Source organism: Rhipicephalus microplus, chromosome 1, assembly GCF_043290135.1.
Source record: "Rhipicephalus microplus isolate Deutch F79 chromosome 1, USDA_Rmic, whole genome shotgun sequence".
Lineage (NCBI taxonomy): Eukaryota > Metazoa > Arthropoda > Arachnida > Ixodida > Ixodidae > Rhipicephalus > Rhipicephalus microplus.
The window spans coordinates 177,560,376-177,587,056 of NC_134700.1; the positions used below are offsets into that span (position 1 = coordinate 177,560,376).

At 46.5% G+C, this 26,681-nt stretch overlaps 1 protein-coding gene across 1 annotated transcript in view; it reads left to right on the forward strand.

Annotated features, from left to right (window-relative positions):
• Positions 1–1,378: 1,378 nt before the first annotated feature.
• LOC142766139 (uncharacterized) overlaps positions 1,379–26,681 on the forward strand; it is a 72,005-nt gene continuing 46,702 nt past the window's right edge. The window contains exon 1 of the mRNA XM_075867981.1: positions 1,379–1,591. Within this exon, the coding sequence (XP_075724096.1) occupies positions 1,379–1,591 (213 nt within the window). The remainder of the gene's footprint in view (positions 1,592–26,681) is intronic.

Consider the following 26,681-nt stretch of genomic DNA (forward strand, 5'->3'; position numbering starts at 1 on the left):
TCAGTACTGGGAGGCGTACAGTTTTCATCATTATAAAATGTCGGCGGTGCCATGTCTATTCATGCTGTTACATTGAATCAAAGATTAGGTGAAAGAAAAAAAAGGAAAGCAAGCAAAAAAGGGAAAGAAAGCAAGAAGGAAAAGCAGCACCTTCTATAAAAAATAAGAAATTTACTACAGACGAACGTATTGTAGCGTAGCACTAGTGGCGGCCAGCCGGCTGGAGAAAAAGATGACAAGCGCTGGGAGCTCATTCGTTTAGAATGTTCGTTTGCTTCTAGCTGGCTGGCTGCCACGGCCGCTGCTCTACTTCAACAGATCGCTTCCTCCTGTACGTCTCGTCTGCTGATTTAACCTGCGACGAGGGCACGTCTACGTCAGACGCCATCACGTCGCCCACAAATTGGTGACCATAGATACACGGACAAGCGACCGACGCTGCAGAACTTCCACCGAGCTCCGTGGCCATGTTCCAGCCAGTGCAAGCCTGGCAGCCCAAATTCGACCCGCCACTGCCACTGTTCCGGACCTCCCGCCTTGAGTCGAGATTTGAGGAGTTTGCGGCGGCCTTGTATCACAACGGCATCTGGATCCACGAGGTATTGGAATACCATCTTCTAAATGACCTCAAACACCGCCTCGCATACTTCTCCTGGAGCCTTCACCCATACGATGACTTGCGAGATGCCGTGCTCAAGTTTTACGGCCTCAAACGTGCTCCTCCTCCCACAAGCGACTTAATGGCATCTGGCTCATTACCTTCCAGGACGCCTCCCGCACCATGGCCACTCCAGACCATTGTCCTGCCGGCTACCGGCTACGCAGGTGATAGAGACTACCCTTCCGCTTCATTTAAGCCGTTGACCGAGGGACCCAGGACCCCGGAGTTCATGAATTCTGCCTCCGATGTACCGGGTCCTCCAACAAAAGAATCGCCACCTCTCTTAATCACAGATTTGATGCTGACCACTGCCCCGCGCACCGTCTGATTCACTGCAGAAACCTGCTTAGCTCTACTGTCGGCACCAGTGATTAAACGACCTCAGCCGGGCCGGCTGACCTGCCTGCAGACTCCACGCCTGTCCCGGCACCTGTGGAGGTCTGCGACACCACTCACACTATGGACCCAGAGCCCGCTGTGACGCTGCACTCTATCAATTTCCCCGGCACACCGGTGTCTGCTGCTCAAACCCTCGTGGACTTTCGGCTCAAATATGACTTTTCCAACGTCTAAGATGGCAGCCAGAGTTTTACAGACGTGCCTGCAAGGATTTTCTTACACCTTTCTGAAGAGCCATTATCACCTACCTCGACGTTTCCCGTAGCTGATGTTCCTGCCCGTGACATGCTACGGCCGAACTTCTGGCATGCTGCTGCAATGAGCAAGGACCACGTGGTAGCTTCTTCGACAGCCGAACAGACCACACCTCTTCTACCTACCACTTTGGTGGACATCCACGTGACTGTCCCGACAAGCAAGGGCACGCCATTCAACTCTACCACAGAGCCCATGCTTTCTGGACTCTCCGGCCATGCTCCGGAGTCATTGAAGGGTGACCAGACCTCTGCAGTGTTCAGTGCGACTCCTGTGGTCCCCTACATCCACCCCAAGAGCAGCTGGCACCCAGGAAGAACGACTGGAGCACAACACTTGGAACGTGCTCCACTGTTTCAACGTCACTGATAGCCCCCGACAACTGCGACACCACACACCCACCGGATATCACAGCGCACGTGATCGGCTCGCCTGCCCTGCCCACGCAAATGCACCAAATGATGTCTGGCGAAGGACGAGCACTCCGTCTCTCGTCAACACGACAGACAACGCAGCAGCCGCAGCCGGTGACGTATCACCTCCTCGGTCGTTACTGGCCCCGTCGACACGACACCTGCGTCACACTCCCAGCCCGGCGAAGTTCCGTCCACCAGCCACAACTATGCCCATCAAAATCTCCAGGCCTGGCTGTACAGCCAACGCAATCACCGGAACCATGGCACCCACTGTATGTTCAAGCTTCGACGCGGTGTGCTGTGAAGTTACTCGACTGCCTACCGATTTCCACGCGATCGGTTTCGCCCAATCCTTCCAGCGGCGTGCCTACATCTCTATCCTCGCCCGCTGCGTGGTTCCCAGTGCCGCCCACCGGAACTGTCGGACTCCTCCATACGCCTTCCACCCTGACGACATTCGGACTTTCCAGTGGACACTTTAGGAACTGCCGCACATGTACATAGTGTTCATATGTTCTTTTTACATCTTTTACATTGCTTTTTTATTGCGTAACACACTATGCTGGGAGCCCTTGTAGCGTAGCGCTAGTGGCAGCCAGCCGGCTGGAGAAAAAGATGACGAGCGCTGGTAGCTCGTGGCTAGGAGGCTCGAAGGTTCGTGCGCTTCTGGCTGGCAGGACGCCACGGCTGCCACTCCACTTCGGTAGCTCACTTCCTGTGCGTCTCTCGTCTGCTCATTTAACCTGCGACGACGGCACGTCTACGTCGGATGCCGTCACATCGCTACAGTATATATACACCTTGAGGGCCATAACTGTGTCATTTCTAACCAAAAAGCCCATTTACTAAAGATACGTTGATAAGAAGTAGAAGCATTATTTTCGCCGGGAAGTCGCTGCTGTGCTCGGCTGGTGACCCAAAGGTGGTGGGTTCGATCTCGGCATTGGTGGTTGCCATTCAATGGAGGCGAAATGGTATAGCAGCCCGTCTACTGTGCGATGCCAGCGCATGTTCAAAAATACCAGATGGTCAATTTTCGGAGCTCTCCACTATGGCGTCTCTTATAATCACATTGTAGTTTTGGGACGTAGAACCCAAAAAACTGTTATTTTTTAAACATTATCGCGATAGCCACAGGAGAGTGAGCAAAGCATACGCAAACACGCTAGTAGAGAGCACTTTCTCCTATAGATGAAAGCAAGTGCCTCTGTAAAATGTTGGCTATAGCCACATTCTCTAGTTCGAGAATTTGTAGTCATAATACGAAGTCAGTGATAAAAGCATGTACCTTCATGATAAAGCTCGACCAGCGTAAACACGCATGTGTCATTCACGTAGTCAAAATTAAGTAGGGGCGCTTGGATGGAGAATCACTGTAATTCAGCTTGGCCTGATACTATGATGATCGTGACCTGAAGGTTATACGTTTTGTTAGGTTGTGATAGTAGAAAAAAAGGTCTGGAACTCGGGTTTAACCAAGATCATCATCATCATCAAATTTTGGCCGACTTGGGACTTCATGCAAGAAGATACACAAGTGAAGCGCTTGTCCCTGGTGTATGTTTCTAGACATAGTCAAGTTAACCTCTCAGTCTTTCCTACAGTTCTTCTTCCTTTCCCTCTTGTGTGTCGGCATTCTTTTGTTGTTGTTGCTATTGCGCTCAGTATTTTTTATTAGTTTGCACCAACTAGGCCTCCAGAAAGCTTTAATAAACCTTGACTTTACTTCCTTTTTCGTTTTTTTAAAGGTATTGGTCTGCATTTGTTTATGATTAAAATATTTGTCACCACTCTACGAAAAATTCAAAGCTATATGGCCTACAGTAAACAGAGTTAGGTTGATTAGGCAAATATTCTGTTATTATATCTCATTATTGAGCAACAGAGAGCTCTCCTATATATATTATCGGAAGGCAAGTTCTGCACTTTGCATTTCCACAGCATTTTGAGGAAATACACTAAACATGATACAAAGCAATGCTCTAGGCAGAGACCACAGAATGCTGGAACAGCGCGAACTTTACCGGTGACACTACATGGCTCTCCATGCACTTTCCTGAATTGAACGCGCAGCAGCACGTATGTTTACTTCAACGACGACAAGAACATGATCTGCTTATGCAACTTGGTGCCATTCCGTATATGCAGCGCTGACACCGGGTTGCTGAACAGTGATTTGGCGTGTGCTTGTTTAGGGCCACGCAGAATATATGGACGTCAGCTGCACTGGCAAACAGTGCGCTGTTGTCTAGCCGGTGACTTGAAGGATACGGAATGATACTGCCCCTGCTTTAGTAGAACCAGACCTCGTGTACCTTTTAAGTATATTAGAAGCTCTTTTTAAAAGGAAAGTCCCTGAAGGAACTCTAAAAACGAATGACAATATATATCACAGTGAAAGTTCTATGCTTGATGTCTAAAACTACAATATTATCAACAACAGTGCCTTACTTAACAATAAATTACTTAAATGTATCGCACGACGTGTGCCGCCAGTGGTACACACGACAGTTATAGTTTACCGTTAGCGTGACAACGGGGGTAAATGTAATGAATGGCGTTACCGTGAAGCAAACGTTTGTTGCGGATAGCGTCTTATAGTTTAGCAGGTAGTGTTTAAGTGGTTTAAGTTCTGCAGCTGGCATCGTGGCGCCACCTATTGGATGGTTGATAATCAAATAATAGTGAAAAGAAAAAGAAAACGAGAATATTTACCTTTGTACACGCGCGAAGCATTGCTAGAAGAATATTTTAGTAATAATAAAGGTAAATAAATATCAAACGCGTGCCAAACCCCCAGAAAATTATGTTGCCGATTTGATTACATCGAATTTCTAGATAGGCCTAAAGACGTTCGAAATGGGAAGCTATCTGAAAAATTACGCAACTGAAGGCACGCAAGGTCATTGGAAACAATGCACGTTTTCTGCGAGCTCAGTGGATTTTTCAACAACTACGCCAAAATATCTGATGTTTTTTACGTACACTAAGCACACCACGCTAACATGGTCTCAATAAATCTCAAAAACAGCGCGCTGCGGGTAACGTACGTATCTGCGCACGCGCACTTCGATCCCGCTATCTCAGTGAGCCAGCTATCTCGGTAAGCCAACTATCCCGCTAAGCCCGGTAAACTGTAACTGTCTATTAGCGAAATTATTTCGATAACGTGAGAGTGTCCTACAAAAACAATCACTGGTAATAAAACTAGATGCAACAAAAAGAGTTTACGGCGCATCAAGAGACGTAATAAAATGCTGCTTGTCCATTCCTGTTTGCCTTACAGAAAAAATAATCGACTGGCGTTCCCACGGAGAATGGTGCATGTGGTTCAAAAGTTTTGTAATAGCCTTGTAAGGCTGGATAAGTGGGGCCATTGGTCAGGTCCCAGTTGAACCAAACAAGCAAAACCATAGCCTCCGAGATGGCGAATGCACTACGTGTTTCTCTCTGGCCGTCCCAATTGCCGCGCTCTCCAGCAATACCCACGAGTATCGCCTCACGTACCAGGCTACCGTAAGGGGGCGTATTGAGTGGGGGTTCCAACTTTTCTGTTGTAACCAAAAATAGGACACTGTGGAACTACAATAGGTATGACGTTGTCAGAGGGACTCAGAAAAATGTCATGGTCCTGGGATCGACACTCGGTAATGCGGTTTAGTGCATGTGATCAGAGGTTCAATCAAGATTGTAAAGTAAGAAACGTGGCACAGATAGACTTGCTTTGAGAGGACGTGGGAGTACCCTAAATCAGGGGGTACAGGGTGACATATGATGGACGCCGTTCGAGTGCAGGGAAGCTAGCAGCAAGATATAATTTGAGGAGCGATTGAGAAAACTGGGAGAGGAGCGTTGGGCCAGCCAAGTGTTCAGCTACTTGTACATGAAGAATGTTAATAATAAATGGCGGAAGCGAACTCGAAAACTGTCAAGCAAGTATTTAGACAACAGCCGAATTCCAAGCCAAAATGAAACATTGGTTAAAAAGAAGGGGAATAAAACAGAGAGGGACATGTGGAAGATTTGAATGGTTACGAAATCATCACTGGAGACCTACCGAACTTTTAAGCAGGAAATTGCAAGGGAAAAGATCTACGATAATTCTCAGGGTAGTTCTCTGCTCTTCGAGGCTAGAACGGGAGTATTGCGGACCAAGACGTACCGAGCAAAATACGAAAGCACAGGCATGTTATGTAGGGCGTGTGGAGAGGAGGAGAAAACAGCTGAACATTTTTGCTTGGGAAAGTAAAAACAGCGCACAAATATAGACAGGGACGGAGGAAGAGACGACACTGCGCTGGTTCATACTTACTTCCCAAGTATTAACAACCAACTCACCCAACTTTCGCTATTTTTATAGCTGAACATTTGATAATGTTCTGTATAAGGCTCCACTCTATAGTACAACATATTAGTGCGGAATTTTTCAAAGCATTGGGTTTTAGGGACAGTGGAGGCAAACTAGACTTCAAACGGCTAGAAATACCCAAGAGGAGGCTAGTTGATTGGTGGCTACAATCAAGGCACAAGAGAAAATCAATACCTCTACACATAGAGATAGTACTTAAATTTATGGCTAGGTGGCGTGAGTGACCGCTTGATCTAAAGAGCACAGCCGGATACATCCATTCATTCATCCATTTGGCGGCGGCTGAGACCATGACTTACAGCAGAGCGCATGGAATTCCAGCGTGCACGCGGTTTTTTTTTTTTTTCACCTACGAGCAAGAATCACCGTTAGGATGTTGTGGCTGATCTGAAGTAAAGTATTTTTTTCTGTTACAGCATTTATTTTGGTCCAATTGGCTAAGGAAAACATGGCAACTGTTGCATTTTTCTGATAGGTAATTGTAAAGAGGTATCAATTCGTCGTTTTTTCATTACAATTCGTTTTGTCTCGGTCCTGAATACGTCTATTTGAGAAATGTAGAGGCCTTCTAAAATTCCTCCGTTCCTCAGGAGACTTGTAAGATTAAGGACTAATTATCGTCGTTGGATCATATAGCTCTCCTATCCTGACCCATAATTTTACTGTTATATTGCGTAGGAATATTTATGAGGTGTTCAAAAAAAAGCGCAGTTAAAAAAGAGCAAATGGTGACTCCTATGTATTACCGCAGTGTTCTATACCAGGTACATCAAACTTTCAAGGAGTGTTGCGTAATTGTTGAACAAGCCAAACCTTTCGATGTTCATTCCTACATTGCGTAACGCATCAACTCAACGCCGTAAAATTTACCGTGCCAATGGGTGACCATAATTGACCAAAACGTGCCTGTAACCAGCCGGTGGTCGTCGCACAGCCAGCGACGTTCAGGCTAGAAATAGTTTAGACAAATGGTGACTGCCTGCATCCTCCTCCCAGTATCCTGATTCTGCGCCTCGACGGGAGGATCCTAGAAACGCCGTTACAATCAAAAGCAACGCTAGTTCCATGAAAGGAAAGAAAAAGCAATCCTCTTAATCGAGTGCAACCCGTGAGCGTAAAACGCGGCATTCGTCTGACTTCACGTTTTTATCGGGCTCTCATTTTTTTTCTTCGCCAGTGCCCTTCATACTATGCAACTTTCAAGCTTTGAAGTGCAGTAATCTTCCAGAGAATGCGGTTCTCTTGCAGAGGCTTCGCAATTATAAGTGCTCTAATATGGGCGGTGCAAATATACAGCAAAAAATTTCGTTTGAGAATATATACGCCCAAGCATTGACTTTGCCTCTCGTACACCTTGCCTCGACATGACCAAATGATTGCAAAGTTATGTAAAAGAGCTAAACCATTTTTTTCTTGCCACATGCAAGCTTCGCCAACAGCACGACAACCTTTCTACCACACGAAGCAGCGCCGCGGTGCGGAGAAAAGAGCGGGCCACGCCCACCTCTGGAAACCCGCTCTCTCCGTGCGATTGGGATGATCGGAGAGAAACCCGCCGCGCGACCGCCAGCTCGAAGGCCATGGCAGAACCGTGGCCTCCAAGATCGTAGAACTATGTTAAATGGCCGTGGTCGCCGCTCTGGCTTCTGCTAATTTCCCTCTGCTGCTAGTGGCGTTGGCGACCACCAGCAATGGCGGGCAACGTTGTGGCACGGCAACAGTAACACCAGAAAGACCACTTTCAAGAGAGTGATTTGAAGTGTGCTACCGTCATGTGGAGCAATAAAACTATTTTATATCAAAATAAGCACTTGCTTTGCCCAAAATTAGCCCTGCGAAGTTTCTGGACAACACTTCAACAATCAACGTCGGTCTAATATTTGCCCTTAGTGTATCTGTAATGGCGATGCTTGTCCATCCATTTGGCGTGCGTGCGCATGGTGGTAGTCGAAGCATATGTAAAATACCGAAAAAGTTTATTAAGTATGCTGATATCAATCATAATGTGTACAGAACAATGTCAAACATCTACAATCGCAAACCCTTCACACTAGTCGGTGACTTCAACGTAGACATTATGGAACTTAGGACGCAGCTTTCTCGTCGACTCATGTCACTTCGTCTATCAATTTATAATATGAAGGGCAACGCTTGGATGACATATGAGAGACACAAAAGTGGGCATATCTATAAAATAATATCAAACATAATTTTCACAGACCGATGTAAAAATATGCAAGCACAATCCCTTTATGCTAGTCGGTCACCTCAACGCAGACATCATGGAGCTTAGGACCTCGCTTCGCCAACTCGCAATGATTCACTTTATTGGGATGCGTGTTTTTAGAAACGTGGTTCATACTTAAACTTACTATCAATGTAATGATAAAAAGTAGTAACCTGTAGACTAGCGTTGGCGCTTCTAGCTTGTTCAATCGCTCGCTTAGATAGCTAGAGCAAGTACGGAAAACTGCGTGTCGATTTAGAAATGTCTTGTACTATAGAAGGCACGAATATAGACAACTGCCACAAAAGTAAAAAAAAATGGCATGTGCAAGGCCCAAGCGGTTACTCTCAGACTCCTCCAAACAAGAACCTATACCCTAGCCCTGCGGCGCTGCACACGATGACACCCCGAACTGTTCTCAAGCTCAGATAGCCCTCTGTGTGGTTGTTATGCGGACATTGAGCATGTCCTGTGGGACGCTGCCTTTGCCACTCCCTCTTTCTACCAAGAGGAAATGAAGAAGCTGATTAAGGCTCAGGACCTCACCTCTCAATTCGTGGCCGTCTAGAAGGCCCCTGACAATCCCCGAATGGGCCCAGCTAGGTGACGCTGAGTCAACTCGTGTCTATTTTGGACCCTGTAAAGTTGTTTCACTCACATGTCTAAATCAATTAATGAACTTGAATGTTGTAAGTAATAAATGCGAAGAGTATTAGGGCGATTAGATGGCACGCTGTCAACAAACAGAAACACGCTACGCAGCTAAGAGCGATTGCTTGCACGGGGTCACTTTTTAAATGAGGCTTGTGTCATGTGATAAGGTATCTACCACTGGTACATGACCGATCAGATGGCACAGTGGCATAGTCGCGAGGGCACCGGACTTCGGCAATTCGCCTCCATTCGGTCACCTATCTAATTTCTTAATTTCTCGATTTTTATGCTCTGTTTTCTTGTACCAAGAACACCGTACCAAACTAGCCTTCTCTCGTCAGCCTCTCCACCTTTTCTTTTTAGATGCGAAGCATCTTATACTCGCGCCTTGTAGTGCGCCGTCCGCACCGCTTCTCGAACATTCGACAGCTGACGCGCGCGCATGCGCCGTCGCGCCGTCGCCCACTCTTCCACCATCTGTGCATCCCTTCCTCCTCTACACACCGCGCGCGCTTCACTCCTCCGCCATCTGTGCACCCTTCCTCCTCTACACACCGCGTTCGACATCTACAATTCTCCTGATTCTCCAGTGGACGCGCATGTGGCGTCGCACTTCGAGAACATTCAACAGCTGACAGTGCATGCGCCGTCGAGCTGTATACATACTCAAGGTCGGCGCTCGCTCGCTCAGTTGCCGCTCGTCGGTTGGTTTGTACGGCGCGTCGACGTCCAAGGTCGCGGTGAAATGAATTCCAACGAATCCACAAACACAATGATCGACGTCCCTTCGACCAGCGCCGCCCTTTCGCATACGTGTGTACGTGTTCACTCATTTAACACCCCCTCCTACAACCACGTTAACCAATTTAGCCATCGACCCAAGTAAGTCGCAATTTAACACCCCATTTCACAACCACGTTAACCAATTTAGCCATCGACCCAAGTAAGTCGCACTTTAACACCCCGTTAACCAATTATATGCTCCGCATCCTCCTCAGTGTTCCCCCGAGGGAAGCTGCGGGCAATTTTTTTCCTCCTTATTTGTCATTAGGAGACACGTAGCTTAAGAGGCATTGCTGCAACATGTCGGGCACGATTTTTTTTTCTTTTTTAATGCGATAGCGTCAGATGTCTTCTGAAAGGCGAAAAGCAACCGCCCGGGGTTGTGGCATCATCGACGTGACCACTCGAAAATGTGAACTGTTAGTAATGACTATACATGATTACGTCACTGCAAGACTTGATGCGTTTTTTTTATTTATTTTTTCAGTTTCCTTGCGCAGGGTGTTGGATGTCATTTTGGGTATTCTTCCGAGCGTAGAGCTTCAGCATGGAGAATGTCGTTAGCTTTATCCTTGGTACTTTTTTTTTCTCTACCATCATCCCAATGATCGCTTGCATGGAATGTTAACACGAAAGCTTCAAGTGCCTGACCACGCGCCAAAAACGATCAATGGCGGAGTCAGCAAAAGTCGTGAAAAATACGTGTGTTCACAAATGATTATCTGATGCTGTAGTTTGCGACGTCATTACGAGGTAGTCGACAGAATTGGTGATGTCACCATAACGTAATCGTTTTATACCTCGGGAAAGGTAAGCTCCAGGGATGTTATATGAAGCAAATGGGGAGGCACGATCAATACAATCATTATGCTATAGCGCAAAAGAATGAACATTTGGGCAAGTTGAAATTGTCAGCGGATTTTTGAAATTGGCCACGCGAAAAATGAGGACGCATCAAGAAGTACAACACACCACACAGCGCCTTCTCACAGGTAACCTTATTAGAAAAAACGCACGCTATGTTAATCATGCCCAAGTGACACGTGCTCCCATCTCTTTATCAGAAATACGAGCAGTAAAACAATCGCGCATGTCATTGACTGTTTTTCTATGTATGTGTCTAATCTTTGCGGACGAACTTGTTATTTCAGAGGTGAAGCTCCTTAAAGCGGCACTCGTTTGTCCCTCGTAGTAGTCGTAGTCGTAGTGTGTAACCAGTCTTACGTTTTGACCAGGAAGGTGGTGTCGGTGGGAGATTTCTCCTGTGCATTGTTGAAAAATAAAAAATTTGCAGCGTGCGCGTTAACTAAAAGCTGAATTCTCCTGTCTCTCATTTCCCATTAGCAGCCATTGGCATGTACATTGAGCTCTATCTGACAAGAAAAGGTTGCTACGTTATACTCGCAGGGCGTAACCTCCTTCGTTTTCGAAAGGTTTAGCGAGCGTTGGGCCGCAGTCTCATGAATACAGCGAACTAGTATATACCATGAACTCGAGGTGGTTAAAGGTGGGAAGTAGACCCGAAGTGCAAGCCGTAAGAAAGTGTGCGTGTGCCACCTCTAGTTTAGTCCTTGGAATTTCCGCTGGATGGCGGTGCTTCTATATGGGGAATATATCATGACAAGATGCGAGCTGGTGGTACTTGGAGTGTTGAATAGATGGACGAACGGACACACAGACAGCTGCATGGACAGACGCGCGGATGGCTGCACGGGAGGATGAACGCATGGACGGATGCAGGGGCGGATGCATGGACGAACGCAGAGACGGACGCACAGATGGACGTGAGGACGCACGAACAGACGCTCGCACGGACGGGCGGATGGATGCATGGACGGTCACACAGACGGACGCATGGATGGACGGAAGCAAGAACGAATGGGCGGACAGATGCTTCGCCCCACTCTTCATCATTCACTCCGTGGATATGCTGTCATTGTTTTATTTTGACGTTGTATTTGACGTTGCACTCAATGACGTTGTACTTGGTAGTGATTTGAAGAGCGTGCGTTTTTCAAGTGTGAATACACTTTATAAGCGACCCCAAACCATCCACTGCTGTCGGCGGCGTCCGCAGTCTTCTCTCTATCTCTAAAAGAAAGAGGACTTGGCGGGCCGCAGCGCGACGCTCTACCGAATAAGCCACGGACGCGACGCTGATATCGGTGTCAGTAACGCGCCTTATACCCCCTCCCCCTTCGCTCACTCCTCCGCTCTCCTCGCTCGCTGCAGCTGCGCGCGCACCCCTCTCTCTCGCGCGCCCGCCTTCTGTCTCAGTCTCCCATCGAGAGCGGGTCGTGAGGGGGAGTAAAGTTAAAATCCGTTGGCATTCGCCAGTGAGTTAACGTAAACTCCCCCGTGTGATCAAATTGCGATTCCCAGGAACCATTACATCATAAAAGCACCATAGTGTGATTAATAAATATAATAGTGCAAATTAATAAATACCCCTTATAGCATCACCCCGTGTATTCGCACTTAACCATGTACACCCTCGGGGTAATGCTTGGGAGTTTTTTTTTTCTAATCAAACTAACATTAAGAAGGCACCGTGTGGTGGGCTGCACTTCTTGGGTATGGAGGCGGAATCGTTGTAGGCCTGTGTGCTCAGATTTGAGTGCACGTTAAAGAACCACAGGTGACCTAAATTTCCGGAGCCCTCCACTACGGCGTCTTTTATAATTATATGGTGGTTTTGGGACGTTAAACCTCACATATCAATCAACTTCTTCTTGGGTGATCGTTTCTTACGTTGCCCTTTTCACAGATGTTATCGCACAGCTCAGTCTGAACTTGAATGGTAATGGCAAAAAAAAAAGGAAATGACACGCAACAGTGTGCGCTCATTATAATTCACCGATTTGCCTGATGGGTGTGGGTGGTATTCTGTAATACAATCGGCTCAGAAGACAAATTTAGGCAGCTTCGGACTAGTGGTGGCACCTTTTTTTAAAGACGATAGCCTTTCTTGAGGTACTTCGACTGTTTTCTGTCTGTCTGTCTGTCTGCCTCTGTCTGTCTGTCTGTCTGTCTCTCTGTCTGTCTGTACATTTGTCTGTTTGTCTGCCGTAATGATATTCTAAATGGCGCAAAGCGATACCCCGAACGGCCAACCCCCCTCCAAGTACCACCAATATTGCTCAAGTTTCTGCGTTCCTACTTGTGATTCTCAATTAAAAAGCTATTATTGCGCATATCTGAGACACCATATCAACACGTCAATATTTTGTATGTGTGGCTTTATACTAGAGAAGGCACACATAAGTAAGTATAATAACCATAGCGTTTATCCCGCTGCGCTGGTAGTACAACGCGATGCTCGAAAAGACCAGTTTTCCAACGTTTTGCTAAGACGAAACGATGGTGGCACCTGCCCGTCGCTTTGCGTTCTACACCTTATCGCTTCCGAGACAGGCGCGCATCTTTCTCCGTAGGCGCTCACGGTTTCCTTTGTTTTCGAAGATAACTGCCAGATAGCGCTCGTGTGTTATGTGCCACGATGCACTCGTTCACCTTCGCTGCATGGATCGAGACTCTCAAACGCAGTGCTTCCAGAATAAAAATCACCGATTTTCTCGAGCAAAATATCAAATAAACGTTTTGTTCACTGTCTTCACACGCAAGACTATTGTATACCGACTACATTTGAGGTGAGACATGCAGATACGGGGCCAATTTTTCTGCTCTACATATTCATCTCACTTAAAGACGATAGTCTCTCTTGGAGTACTTTGATGCAAAATTTTTTTCTGTCTGTCTGTACATTTGTCTCTTTGTCCGCAGAAACGACATCAAAAACTGCTAAAGTCCAACCCCATCCGTAGCGCCCACCCATATCGCTCAAGTTTCAGCGTTCATATTTGTGTAATTGTCTATGAAAAGCAATTATTGCGCATATCTGAAGCACAACTAAATACCAATACCCTCTGGCGTGTCTCTTAATATAGAAAGCAAACATAAGTAATTCTAAGAACCGTAGCGTTTATCCCGCTTTGCTGACAATGCAACGCTACGCACAAAAAGGCAAGTGTTTCGAATGCTTTGCAAATACAACACGGTGGTGGCACATACCCATCGCTTTCTGTTACACACCTTATCGCCTCTGAGACACGCGCGCGCGCCATCCTTCGTTTTCGAAGATAACTGCCAGACAGAACTCGTGCCTCTCGTGTCTGGATGCGCTCGTTCGCCTCCACTGCATGGATCGAGGCACTCTAACGCAGCGTCTCCAGAATATAATTCACTGATTTTCTCACGCAGAACGTCAAATAAACATTTTGTTCCCCCTCTCCAGAAGCAAGACTATCGTCTTTCGACGACATTTGCAGTGATACATGGAGATACGGGGCCAATCTTTTTCTTGTTTCAATCTTTCATTTCATTAGCTCTCTTTCTGTCTCTCTCTTTCTGTTTGTATAGCTTGTATTTCTCTCTATCTTCATGGCTTGCATTTCTCTTTATTTCTTTGAAACTCCTGGCATATTTCTTTCTTTTTCTTTTTTTTCTACCTTTTTATTCCCCTTCGTCTGTCTATTCTTCGTGTGTTATGCTTTACTCTCTCCCTTTCTTCCTTCCCTCGACTATACCATCAGTTGCTTTTCCCGCCTTTCTTGCTATGCTAAATACATTAAAAAAAAACCAAGCCAGTTGGTATGAACGCATTGTGGAATAGCACAGAAAACGCAGGTTCACATGCAAGAGAGAATATAAATGCGCTAATATTCAACTGATGTTTATTTACAGAAAGGAACGGAGGGAGCATGAGATAATTCATGATGACGATCATTTCGGTTCCCGTCTCACGCAGCAACGTTCACGCTTGAACATCTCCGCTTTTAAAATAAGACTGTAGCTTAGCAGTATTTTCTGCGGGGCTGGTTACTGCAGCATATGAAGGAAAATTTCTAGATGCCTAAAACACCACAGGAAGAACGAAGCACAGAGAAGGAGCTTGCTTCTCTGTCGTCTGAAATACCAAAGCAGTAAGATTGAGTTCGCCTTCGAGTAGTATTAAGGAATAACGGAACCACTAAATCATTTATATATACTGTTATTTAGCAAGTGCGCTTACGCTATGCGCTGGTGTCACTTGTGCGGACGTATGTGCGAGTGGAAGGGACGTACCGCCGGAAGTCCACCAATCTGGAAGCGGACAATCTGGCCGAAAATAACGTTATCTGCACTAAAAGTGGGGAGACGATTTCTATACTTGAGATGAATGGGAACGAGCAAACCGAGGCATCTTAAAAACTAAAGAAAAGCAGCATTCCTGGTCATTAGAATATTGTTTTAAAGTACTACACATTATAGTTTCCTAAAGTTAACTAAAGGGGACACTGACGCAGCGATTGTTCAGCGACCATGGGAATTATGGGTATGACCTTGACTTGCCTAGTCTTCGTGCTTACGGGTGGTGAACGCACTTGCGGCTTCGTTTGTTGCTGTGTTTTAATTTTGTTTCGAAGGAAAGAACAACCAGTTTTTTCACTTCGTGACCCAATTTGAAGTGGCGAGCCCCAAAAAATTAAGGTGGGGAAGCGTATCTGCTGAACATTTGCCTATTGTTGTTTCGTAACAAAGCAGATTCAGGCCACGTGAAGCCAGAATGAACGTAAAGTACGAAGATTAGACAAATGTGCGTACTATCCATAATTCCCATGTTCGCTGAAGCGCCATGCCTTGAATCTCTCATAAACACCAGCGCCAGAGTTCGCTCTAGTGTATATTTGTAAGGCTCCATGCTAAATATGACCGGCTGTCAGCGAGAGAGAAGAAATCTGTGCCACATATTTATCTATGTCGCTGACTCTTTGTAGATTACTGCGCACTTCGATTTTTACGGCAGCGGTGACTCCTAATTTTGCCACGTCTTCGTCTTTATTGTAATATGCACGCAGCCAGTATGCATGATCTTTGTTCTAAACAATGGTGCTTAGAGGAGTTTATTTGAGTCGAGGCTGATAATTACCGCTACATTGATACAGCTAACCATTGACATATTTGACAAAGTGGTAACCTCAAAAGTGACGACAGTTCCTTTCTAAAAAAAACAAATCCAATGTCCGTCCCGAAACCCTGAGTAACAAGTGCTGTGCCTCAGTTCGAATATCATACCTTTCGTTCGAATATTAGCAAAAGCAGCTGTCTGGTAGAGTAATTTCTCACTTGTACCATGGCACCAAATAAATGAAAACAAAACACTACAGACCGTTACCGACCCGGCATTCTGTGAAAACAATTGCACTCCCTGTCTCTTCGTAACGTGACAGTCTATCTTGCTCTGGCCCTCGTTAAATTGTACGGTAAAGCTGTCAGATTCGCTAAAACTTTCTTTACGACGATCCCAAAAACAAATCAACGCTGGCAAAACGACGGGACACGCCGGATGATGGCGTCAAGAAAAGCAGCGCTTGCCCAACAAGGTATGTGATCGCCGCCGTAATAACTGTCCTTCAGACGCAGCTCCGGAACTCTGAAGAATCCTGCTAACAAGGAAGCGGAAAGCGTCTCTTGTCTCGGCAGAATCGGGCTCGTTACTGGTAGGCTTAAGGATCTGTCTGGTTGTACGGGCCTGTGGACTGGGAAAGTAGAAAAAATATCACCTGACGTAGCCCTTACTTCCCTTACTTTCTGTTCTTTCTCCTTATGCATGTACGTGCCGGTGATGCGGGGAACTTCTTGGATTACAGCATACTTATCGTTGCAGAGTAAGGCGAAAATTGTGAACGTGTAACTCAAAACTAGCATTTGATGCTACCACTCTTAGAAAATCAACGCTTTTGTTTAGTATCCATCTTTCCGCCAACGTAAATTGTGCAGAGACATGACAGAAACAACTAAGTCTGCGATCTCTTTGCGATGTGCTTCATTGCAGAAGGCAAAAAAGAAGTAATGAAATGGAAGTATAAGCATTTCCATGGTATTGACGCAACTAATTGGCCTAGTTGTCACAAGCTGGGAGCGAATTCGCAGACTTAGCGCTAACCACCTATAGTTGGCGGGTTAATCATTAGGCGAAATAGAGCACGTCATATAAACTATAATAAAAACCGTAAAAACAAGACTATTTGCAACTTATCTGAATGCACCCCTCCCTTCGTCTCGGAGAACATAAGATTAGGCGCCCAAGAAGCCAAACAGACACGAAATCCCTGAAATCAATGATAAGACGCTCCGCGCACTCAATATCAGGCGTCCATCATCTCCGGGTCCAGGTGATATATCATACCGATCCTTGTGCAATGCAAGAAAATGTCCAAAGAGAGAAAAGTTGAGTCTTTACATCTCCACATACCAAGAGGGGCAATGTCACCGTCGAATGGAAAGTAATTAGTCCATGCCGTGGGCCTCTTGAAACGGGACAAACACCTCCTCAAATTCGCGTCGTACGTGGAGTGGCCAGTTCTGCCTATAATAAGCGAATTTAGACCTCTTTTTTCCCCGGGTCACTTGTAGAATTGTACAGTCACTTCTCACACTTTTTTCGGGCTTATTTTCATTTTGCAGGTAAAAAATAACCGCCCTAGCACTATGTAAAACTGGTTAACCAGTGAAGATGAAACATGCAGAATCGGTGTTGGTGGAGACGGCGCTTCATATGTGTCGCGAGGGCTACATAATCAGCGATATTACGCGGCACACATTTCAGGCTGTTTTGCGGGTTGATGGTAACGTTGACCACTTATCCCTTGATCGCGTATTGTCCCTTCCTGTGTGTCAATCGCCGATTGGACATGAACGGTCGACGTCTAATCGTTCCTCGACGACGTTGACCCGGGGCAAATGCAAAGCAATCTGAAGATAAACGTAGCCGTTGACTGTGCTTAAATTTTGCAGAGTGCTTTTGATCGGCAATTCCTTGCACGTCACACAGTCCCAAAACTCAGCGATGTCAAAAGCCACCGGGAACAACCGCATCAATACCTCCTTGGCATTGCTCCGTTTTTGCAGAGACTGGATCCCGTCGATCCTTGCCTGGTTGTGGTCTAAACACAGGCTATCAGAGGCGTACTCTCACCGAAAGCTAGTGTTCGGCCCGGCAAACGCGTTTCCACAATCATCACGTTGGCGCTGCTGTGCCCGTAACGCCACTTGTTGGGCGTGCCCTTGTTGCAAGCGTTTGATACCGCGAGCTGTAACTCGGCGGCGTGGTTTGCAGAATCCGCGCCGCCCCCGGCACTTGCGCTACCGTTCGCGATTTGGCGTGGTTTGGAAGGCTGCCCGGATCATGGGTACGCAGCTGTTGCCGGCACTCAGCATCCCGGTCCTGTTTTTGTGTCTGTACTGCTGCATCGGCCTGGCGAATGCAAGCATGCCAGCTCTCTCACGTTTCCACTGTCGGCGCTCTTCTAAAGTTGTCCGCTCTTCGGGAGTTCGCCGGATCCGTGACCTATACCCGTGTGGAAGCTCTGACCAGAAACTGTTGTGCGCGTGCACGGCACTAAGACTGCGACGGGATGGACGACGTCACTCACATTGCAGTCGATGGAGACCACTCGTGACATTATTCCCGAATGCTTTTTTTTGTTTCTCGTAGTCATATTGGCCTCGAGGACATACCGTGCAACGACCTACGTAATGACGTCACTCATTGAATGCCGGGTTGACTTTGTTTGCTAGAACACCGCATTTCCTTCGCTTTCACTGTGGACGCCGTGCGTGCTTCCCTTTGTTTGGAGCTCAGTGCTTAAAAAAGCGGTAAGACTGGATAATACTGGAAAGCAAACTATTAATCGGTGCCCACTCTAGTGTCTAATTTACATTGTAAAATTTCGACTAGGAACCGGTACAGCGATGGGGGACGATGCAAGCGATGCCGAGAAAGCAAAGCTGCCGTATTCCACAACTACGCATTCTATCTGTGACGTCAAAACGATCGCAACGCTGCCTTCTCTATAGCAGAGGCCCTCGTGGCCAATCATGATTTGCAGTAATATGGTTCCATTAGCAACCATCGTGATCCCCTTGATAGAGCGTTTGTCGCTCAATATAGCATTTTTGTTGATAACCTTGAGTATTTGATTGATAGTGAACCATACGCCAGGGCAACCAAAAGGTAACGTTATTACGCACGGGCAACTAACTGGCCATTCAACCATTCAACCTAGAGACAATAATGATAAATTACACCATCTCTAGTTAAAGGTAACACTGTGTAGTTGCGAAGAAACGGGTGCTAACGCTTACACTGACGGCGGCGTTGGCCCTGGTGTCGCGGCGTTGAGTACGAGAGAAATCTGGAGAGGCGCAAAAGACTCAGTGATGGAGCGACGTTTTTCACTGGAACATGCCAATTGTTTGTAATGGGGAATTAGAGACAAAGGACTGCGATTGGAGAGAGACCCGCAGTCTACTTTGAATTAACGCGCATGCTGCGAATTCTTATGGTTCAACAACGCACTATCTTCTCGGCACTACACTGTAAGCAAAAGCTATCCGAGTTTGGGGTTCTTGTGGCTCATGACCTCTGAAAACTCTGTCGCGTTTAAAGTTGCTACCTCGTGCTGGAGTAAAAGGTAGTACATGACATAGTTTCACCACCACTTCTGAGGCACGTAGCAAAAAGATGTCAAAATTCAGTTTTACCTTGTGGGGAGTTTCCTATCACGTAATTTTTAACCTGCGTTTCAAAGTTTTTTACCACGTGTTTGCAAGCTGCCCCCCAACCCCTAGTGACGCTCTTAGTGAATCGTGGAGGCACGTGAGGACCACAGATGTTCTTTTTTTGTTTTTTAAAAGTTTGGTATGACATTGTCACGCCTCATGAATGACCTCGAGTCAACGCACTACCAATGGAACTGAGAACAACATAAGCACAACGAGCGAGGAAAGCATTTTGTGAACGAAAAGCAAAAAAAGGAGGGGGGCACTACAAGAAGAGAAAACAAACCTACTGGAAAGTTGTCCTGCATATTTTCGCAAATTGTAAATGTAAAGTTGTAATTGAGGAGGATGTTTTGCCTAAAAGAAAGAGTGAAACACTGTGTTTTTCACAATCAGTCAAAACTTCCAGCAAGTGTATCCCCACCCCTCAAGGAAAAAATTCGTGGCTGCGGGCTTGGTGTCACGTCTTGTTTTTGTTTAGTTAGCTCATTAATTCCTTCCTATTAACAAGCATGAGCTAGCTCAACAAAACTTTCAGCTAGAGTATAGCTAAATATAAACACACAGGCCGCTTACGTTTTACCTCGACCTAAATGTGGCTGCGACGGATGCGATTTGACCCCACGATCTTCGGGTTGACAGTCTGGCACCATTACTAAACCACCGTGGTTATCTTAGCAGGGCAAATGAATAACTGCACGTGTCTTGTGTTCCATCCTCGCTAATGCGTCCAGCAATGGCCTCACCAAAGTTAGGCGTATCGTCCTCGAAAAAAGGAAACATACAAGAGCACATACATACATACAGCACGGACTTTACTAAAATTGGGACTTATACTCTATAACTCGCGGCAATATTTGTTGGCAATGAAGTGAAAAGCTGCGGGTGTGCAGCTACTGTACATGTGACGTATAGTATGGTTCGGCTCTTGTTTTGATTGACGGAAGCCGTATTGAAGTAATAACACTACGCACAACTTATTTCACCCGCTTAGAGAGCCATTTGGAAGTGAAATTCATCGCGAGATCCTTCGATGAGTCGTCGGAATAGCTGGACGGTGACAAACGCTCACCTAAAGACAAAAATGCCATCACTGAGGGGTGCACGTTAAACGCGCGACGTTTGCGTGCTACGTCTCTATGTATAACACGGCGCAGAAAATGGAAAAATGTTCTGTTATAACTTTTATGTGCAAAACACTGACGTAATCATGAGACTATATTCATCAGCGGTTGTACACGTCCAGTTTGGTCTCGTGGCTTTCCCTTCTTTGCCAAGAAAATTTGTCCGCGAGTATAGACCAAAACACAGCGAGCTCAGTGCTTGCTGCCATATTGAAGAGCGCGAAGCGCCATGTGTTGCAAGCGCGGCGAAGCAACACCGTCAGCTGCCACGCGAGCAGACGCTCTGCAAATCAAACGCGAAACTTCACAACCTGAGTGCGGCTGTAAACTTGATTCGCGCTGTTCCTGTGCTGGAATGTTATGCTGCTTTTGTGAGAAACATCGAGGAGACCTTTCTCGACAGTCCGGATTCTGTGCAGCACGTGCATTGCAGGCTGCGGAAGCAACTTCATCAGGTAGGTATTATCCGACTGAAAGAAATGCGAACAGTGTTAACTGCGGCGTGCCTTGGCTGTGACAAGGCAGAATTTGTGCTGTAAGCCGGAGTCAACGTAGCGCTAGAATCTTGCTCCAACTTACGCTCATGGACCACATGCGTGTATTGATTGCCAGTCCTGGCGGGCACTCGGAACACACACGGGGCGCAAAAGTGCCAGCCAGACCAAGATTTTAAAATGCTACGCTGACGCCGGCCAAAAGCACATGCAGACTCACCTAGTGACAGTCAAGGCATGTCGCAGTTTGACCGAGTCGAAAGCCATGCTTTCCGCGCCATTCACATCTCTTCTCCTCCTGGTAGTAGACGGTTACAGTTGTACTAAATATGCACGGCGCATGCATCCACGCGTGAGTCGTAAAACGTATATCCTATTATTGACGTGCGGCCAGTGAAAGAGTACGGCAATAGTTTTGTGCCGCATACTACAGGCACACTACACGCAAATCGCTGCTCTAAGGTGGAACAGCTGGAGTCGCGCTTGAATAACGTAATACGTATACTTACACGTACACTTTAGTGCGCTCGTATAGTTTTTCCTGCTATAGCGATTATATACTATAGGGCGGTCGAGCTCAGCGATTTTCGTTGTGGACGAAAATCTGTGCAATCGCGAAACACCGCACCGACACGATTTCCACGATGCTCTGTGAACTTCAAAGGCAGTGCTCAGCAATCTCTTCTTCTAGCGCTGGTTGTTGTCGCATCAGATGACAGCGTAGTGGTACCTAGATGACATTTTAAAAGCAGCCGCAGCGTGAAGAGGCGCTTTCTTCGCATTTTACACTCCCAGAGCCACTGCATGCCATGCTAGCGAGGCGTGTCTTGGCAGTTCCGAAACAAATTATGGCGTCTCTGTGAGCGAGGGTATACCACCAAAGGCGCCTGGGTGCGAGATAGGCGTGCTCTCGTCTATACCAGGTGCCAAGTCTAGGTATCTCATTCCCCGCTAAAAAAAGAACAGTTTGTGCTCGGTAGCATTCTTGTGAATGAGCGCACTATCTTCCTCAAGGAGGACGGACACTCTCACACTTCAATATCGCTCGTAAGAAGCTTCTGAGAAAGTTTGTGTAAAGTGAACCCCGCTGTACGTTGTTAGCAAGAATCCACACAATTCATAGCCCTGTTAAATTCCCGCCGTTGTTATTCTTGAAACTTTCGCAAGGACTGCTGCTTCAGACGCGCCTGAGACACAATTTAGATTTTCAGGGCGATCCAGACCTAGATCTGCGCCTCATCAGCCTGCCGGCTTGAAGATTACGGAAGCGCTCTTCGCCTTACTAATGTCCTGCTGGCCTTAACAAAGGCTTGCGTAAAGCTTCACTCTGTTTGCGCGAGTTTGAGCGCACTTAGTATCTCTGCGTTTGTTGGATCATGATTCATCATAAATATCATCCTGCTTTGACAGCATCGTTTGATTTGCCATCAGCCATGCAGACTAACGTTCACAGCTCATCTTTTGAACTTTCCACCGGAGCACTTTTTTCTTTCGCAGTTAGCGTTGCGTGCGACTAAGGGCAAGCTGGATAAAAGAAACATGGTCGCCTTACTTTATTTTTCTATTTCGTGCATTATCTCTCATTTACAATTCAGAGAAATGGTAATGGGAGTCCGAGCCGTTTCACCACGCTACGGGGTCGTTTTCTCTCACTGATCATTACGTCCGAAACACCAGTTTCTGGTCGTGTATATAGCCGGAAGAAAGCAACGCACGCGCCCCGAATAACAACCTCCATCGCCCATCTGACAAGCGTGGCATAAAAGGAAATAAAACCGAAGCTGTTTGGCTGCGCAGTACTGAAGCGCGCATTTTTACTTTGATGCGTACTAGCATGCTTAGATCGGCGCTTCGAAGCGAGGACCGTGGCGCCCCATTCGGGCATTCAAGCGAAGATATTACGTGACTAGGATAATGTTGTCGTTCGGGCAGCTGCTGGCGCTCTCAACCTGCTGTTTTTTGATGGGCTGTTTTATATTTGATGCTGATCATCAGTTAAACTATAGGTGCTACGGTGGTCACCATGACGTATCTATTGTTTCAGAGCTGCCTCTGCAACCACGTCTTTGTCCTTAGTCTCTATCTAGTGAGTGACCTGACATCTCATGTCATTTCATGTCGTTTCGACCTGAACCGTTTGTTTGAATCTCACTCATTGAGTACGTTTTCTTGGTGATAACGTTTACGTAGAAGTAACAAAAGTTCTGCTTTCAAAAACTTGGCGATGAAATTAGCTTGTCTGCATTAAAGTTACGATTCATCTCCTACACTAAATGGGTTGGAGAATATTAAAATTGTACAAAATAACGGTAAGCTGAGTGAACAACCTCCCAGGAATTTGTCGGAAAACGTTGTAGGATACCCACTGCAAGTATGTAGCATAGAAATTGGTTCTTTAGTGGGTATATATTTTCCCTTGGTTGTCAAGAGAAAGAAAACTTTCTTAAAAAGTCAGTCAATTACTTGAGGCATGGTCCGTCACCCTTAGCTGTCGGCCGGAATCTCTTGGGACACGGCAGCAGCAACGGCTTGACTGATGATTTCGCGCTGGACGTTGGGGTCTAGGTTGCGGAACTAGGCCTCCCAGAATTCTACAGTTTGGGAACTATCGTTTTGACTTCGGAATGTCCACACAATGGGGACCATATTCACTACCTCATCACAAAATTTACACTGGGACCGCAAAACTGCATGGTGCCACTTGCTGTAAAGTGCAGGGTTTGGAAAAACCCCAGTCTGTAGCTTTCACCACAAAGCCATGTTTTTCTTACTCAGTGAGTTGTCCGCTCTCGGGTATGCTTGCCGATTCCGCCTGTTGTGTGCGACATTTCAGGGTATGTGCACATTTCCTCCTTTCTTCGTTCGGTAACTTGGGAGGTTCCAGGCGTTGACCGGTAGGTGAGACCTCGGGCGACCGAATGAGCTTCCTTGTTCCCTCTAAGTCCCTGGTGAGCTGGCGCCCAGATGAACAGAGTCAACTCTTTGGGTACTCCTACAATGCCTAATATACGGACGGCAGTGTCCGTCACCCTTCCCGATTAATAACTTCTCACGGCTTTTTTGGAGTCGCTGATGACCACTCTTACCCCCTTTTGGCTTATGGTCAAAGCTATGGCCACTTCCTCGGCCTCTACAGTCTCGACACCACAGACTATGCAGCAAGCCATCAAGCCACCGTCTTCCCTGACCACCACTGCCGTGTGTGCCGCTTTGCTTTTATATTCCGCAGTGTCTGTATACGCGACGTCCTGTCAACCGGTGTACCTGGATTGTAATGCCTCTGCCCTGGCTTTATGACTGCCTTTATTAAGACGATCGAGATCAGGGACTGCTTCGAACGAATACGGTTTATTGGAAGAAGTGAAGTAGCGCGCGCTCGCTCCAGGCAGCAGTCTTCTTTCTTCTTCTTCCGGCGTTTGATGATGATATTTTATAGGTTCCCGCCTGCCCAAGTTGAAATGTGATAAGCTCTCGCGGGCTATTTGAAACAACCTTCCATTGGGTATATGTGGTTCACCGATCTTCTTAGAAGCTCTTTTTTGCCTGTGCGAAGGAGGCAAGCTCTTGTTATTCCGTCTCGCCCAGGGTAGAGCTTTTCAATCCGGCACATTTTCCAAAATGTTCTTGGAGCCTTGTCCTCAACCAACACTATGTCACCCTGTGAGAGTGGTTTTGCTTGCCGTGTTTTGGCTTTGACCGTAGCTCCTATTTCCTTGATATATTCTTGATGCCATCTTTTCCACCAAGTGCGCACGAGTTTGCATCTGCGTCGCCATGCGTCTTGAATGTCACCGTTGTATAGTCCTTTTAGTCCGCCTTGAAGCTGTCGCCGTCCACCTATGATGTCTGCCGGCGTTAGTGGCATTGGCTCGTCAGGCTCTCCATATACGTAAGTCAATGGTCGATTGTTGAGTGTTCCTTCAACTTCTGCTACAATAGTGCGTAGCTCCTCTACCGACGCTGTGCTTTTCGATATTATTTTTCGCATCGACGTCTTCAAGCTTCTTATGAGGCGCTCGTAAAATCCTCCCCACCATGGCGCGCACTCGGCTATTGTTTTCCATTTAATTTGTTGGCCACTGCAGTAATTCTTTAAGACCTCGTTGTTAATTGTTTCGAGCATTCTGTTGATTTCCTTTCCAGCTTTTATAAATGTGTTGGCGTTGTCCGAGTATATTACGGCTGGTATTCCCCGTCGAGCTGTAAATCGTCGGAATGCTTGTAGAAAACTCGACGATGACAAATCGTTGGTAACTTCCAAATGTACTCCTCTTGTTACTGCGCAGGTGAATATCAGTACATATTGCTTCACAATCTGGTACTTGTCCTTTGCGTAAAGAGGTCCTGTGAAGTCAACTCCCGTAACTTTGAATGGCTCTGCTTCAGTGACTCTGTCTGCCGGAAGTGGAGGTATGTCTTGAGTTGCCGGTCTGGAGTTATGCCTCTTGCAGACTACACATTTGTTTAGAACTCTTTTCACTGCTTGTCTACCCTGCAATATCCAGAACTTAGTTCGAAGTTGCGCTAGCGTCACTTGAACTCCTCCGTGTGATACCATTTTATGCACATGACGTATTAGTAGTTCCGTGAAATGCTCATCCTTTGGAATTAGTATTACGTGCTTGTTGAATTCTTGGCTGCACTGCAATCGTCCTTTCTGTCTGATGATTCCATCGTCATCAAGGTAGACTTCATGTCCATTAATTTCAAATGATCGATTGTTTGAAAAGACCTCACCCTTTGTTTGTCTCAGTAATATTTGGGCCTGTCTTATCCAGTATTTCTCTGCATTTGTTACCTCTTTTCCTGTCAACGGCCCTTTGTGATTTTCCTTTCTTGTGTTGTTTATGAATCTGAACACCCATGCTGTCACACTTATAAGCCGTCCGTATGATGAATACCTTTCGATTTCCAAGATTGGCGCAATTTCGGATCTTCCCATGTATTGGTGACATTGTGTTTTATGCTGCTCTTCCACGTCTGTATTTGTGCCAATTATGCTTACTAAGTTCTTTTCCAGTCATGTTATCCATTCGGGACCATTCCACCATAACTTTGACGTTATCAATGCCTTTGCGCTTATTCCTCGTGTAAGTAGGTCAGCAGGGTTGTCTTCACTTTGAGCAAATGACCAGCTTGCTTGAAGTGTTTTTTTCTCTAATTTCTGCGATTCTGTTGGCAACAAACGGATCTCTTTTGCTTGTTCCCTTGATCCAGTGCAGCACAATCATCGAGTCCGTCCAGCAGTGTATTTCCTGAAAACTTTCGTTGAAGTGACCTTTGATGTAGTCGCATAATCTTGATGCTACCACCGCTGCCATCAGTTCAAGTCGCGCCAATGTCAGCTCTTTAATTGGAGCTACGCGGCTTTTTGCTGTTACTAGCCTTGACTCTTTGTTTCCATCGTGGTATACTGCTATCAAGTATGCTGCGCTCCGTATGCTAATGGGCTCGCGTCGGCAAATACATGCAGCTTGTATGCTTGTACTGGTTGATTCTTGCTTGCGTAGCATCGTGGGATTTCTAGAACTCGAAAGCCCTCCGCTTCAGACATAAGGTTCTTCCATTTGTCGCATTCATCTTTAGGGAGCTGGTCGTCCCACGTGACGTTCATTTTCCACAGTCTCTGCAGTCCTATTTTCGCGCGTACTGTGAATGGCGACAACAAACCGAGTGGGTCAAATATCTTCGCTGTG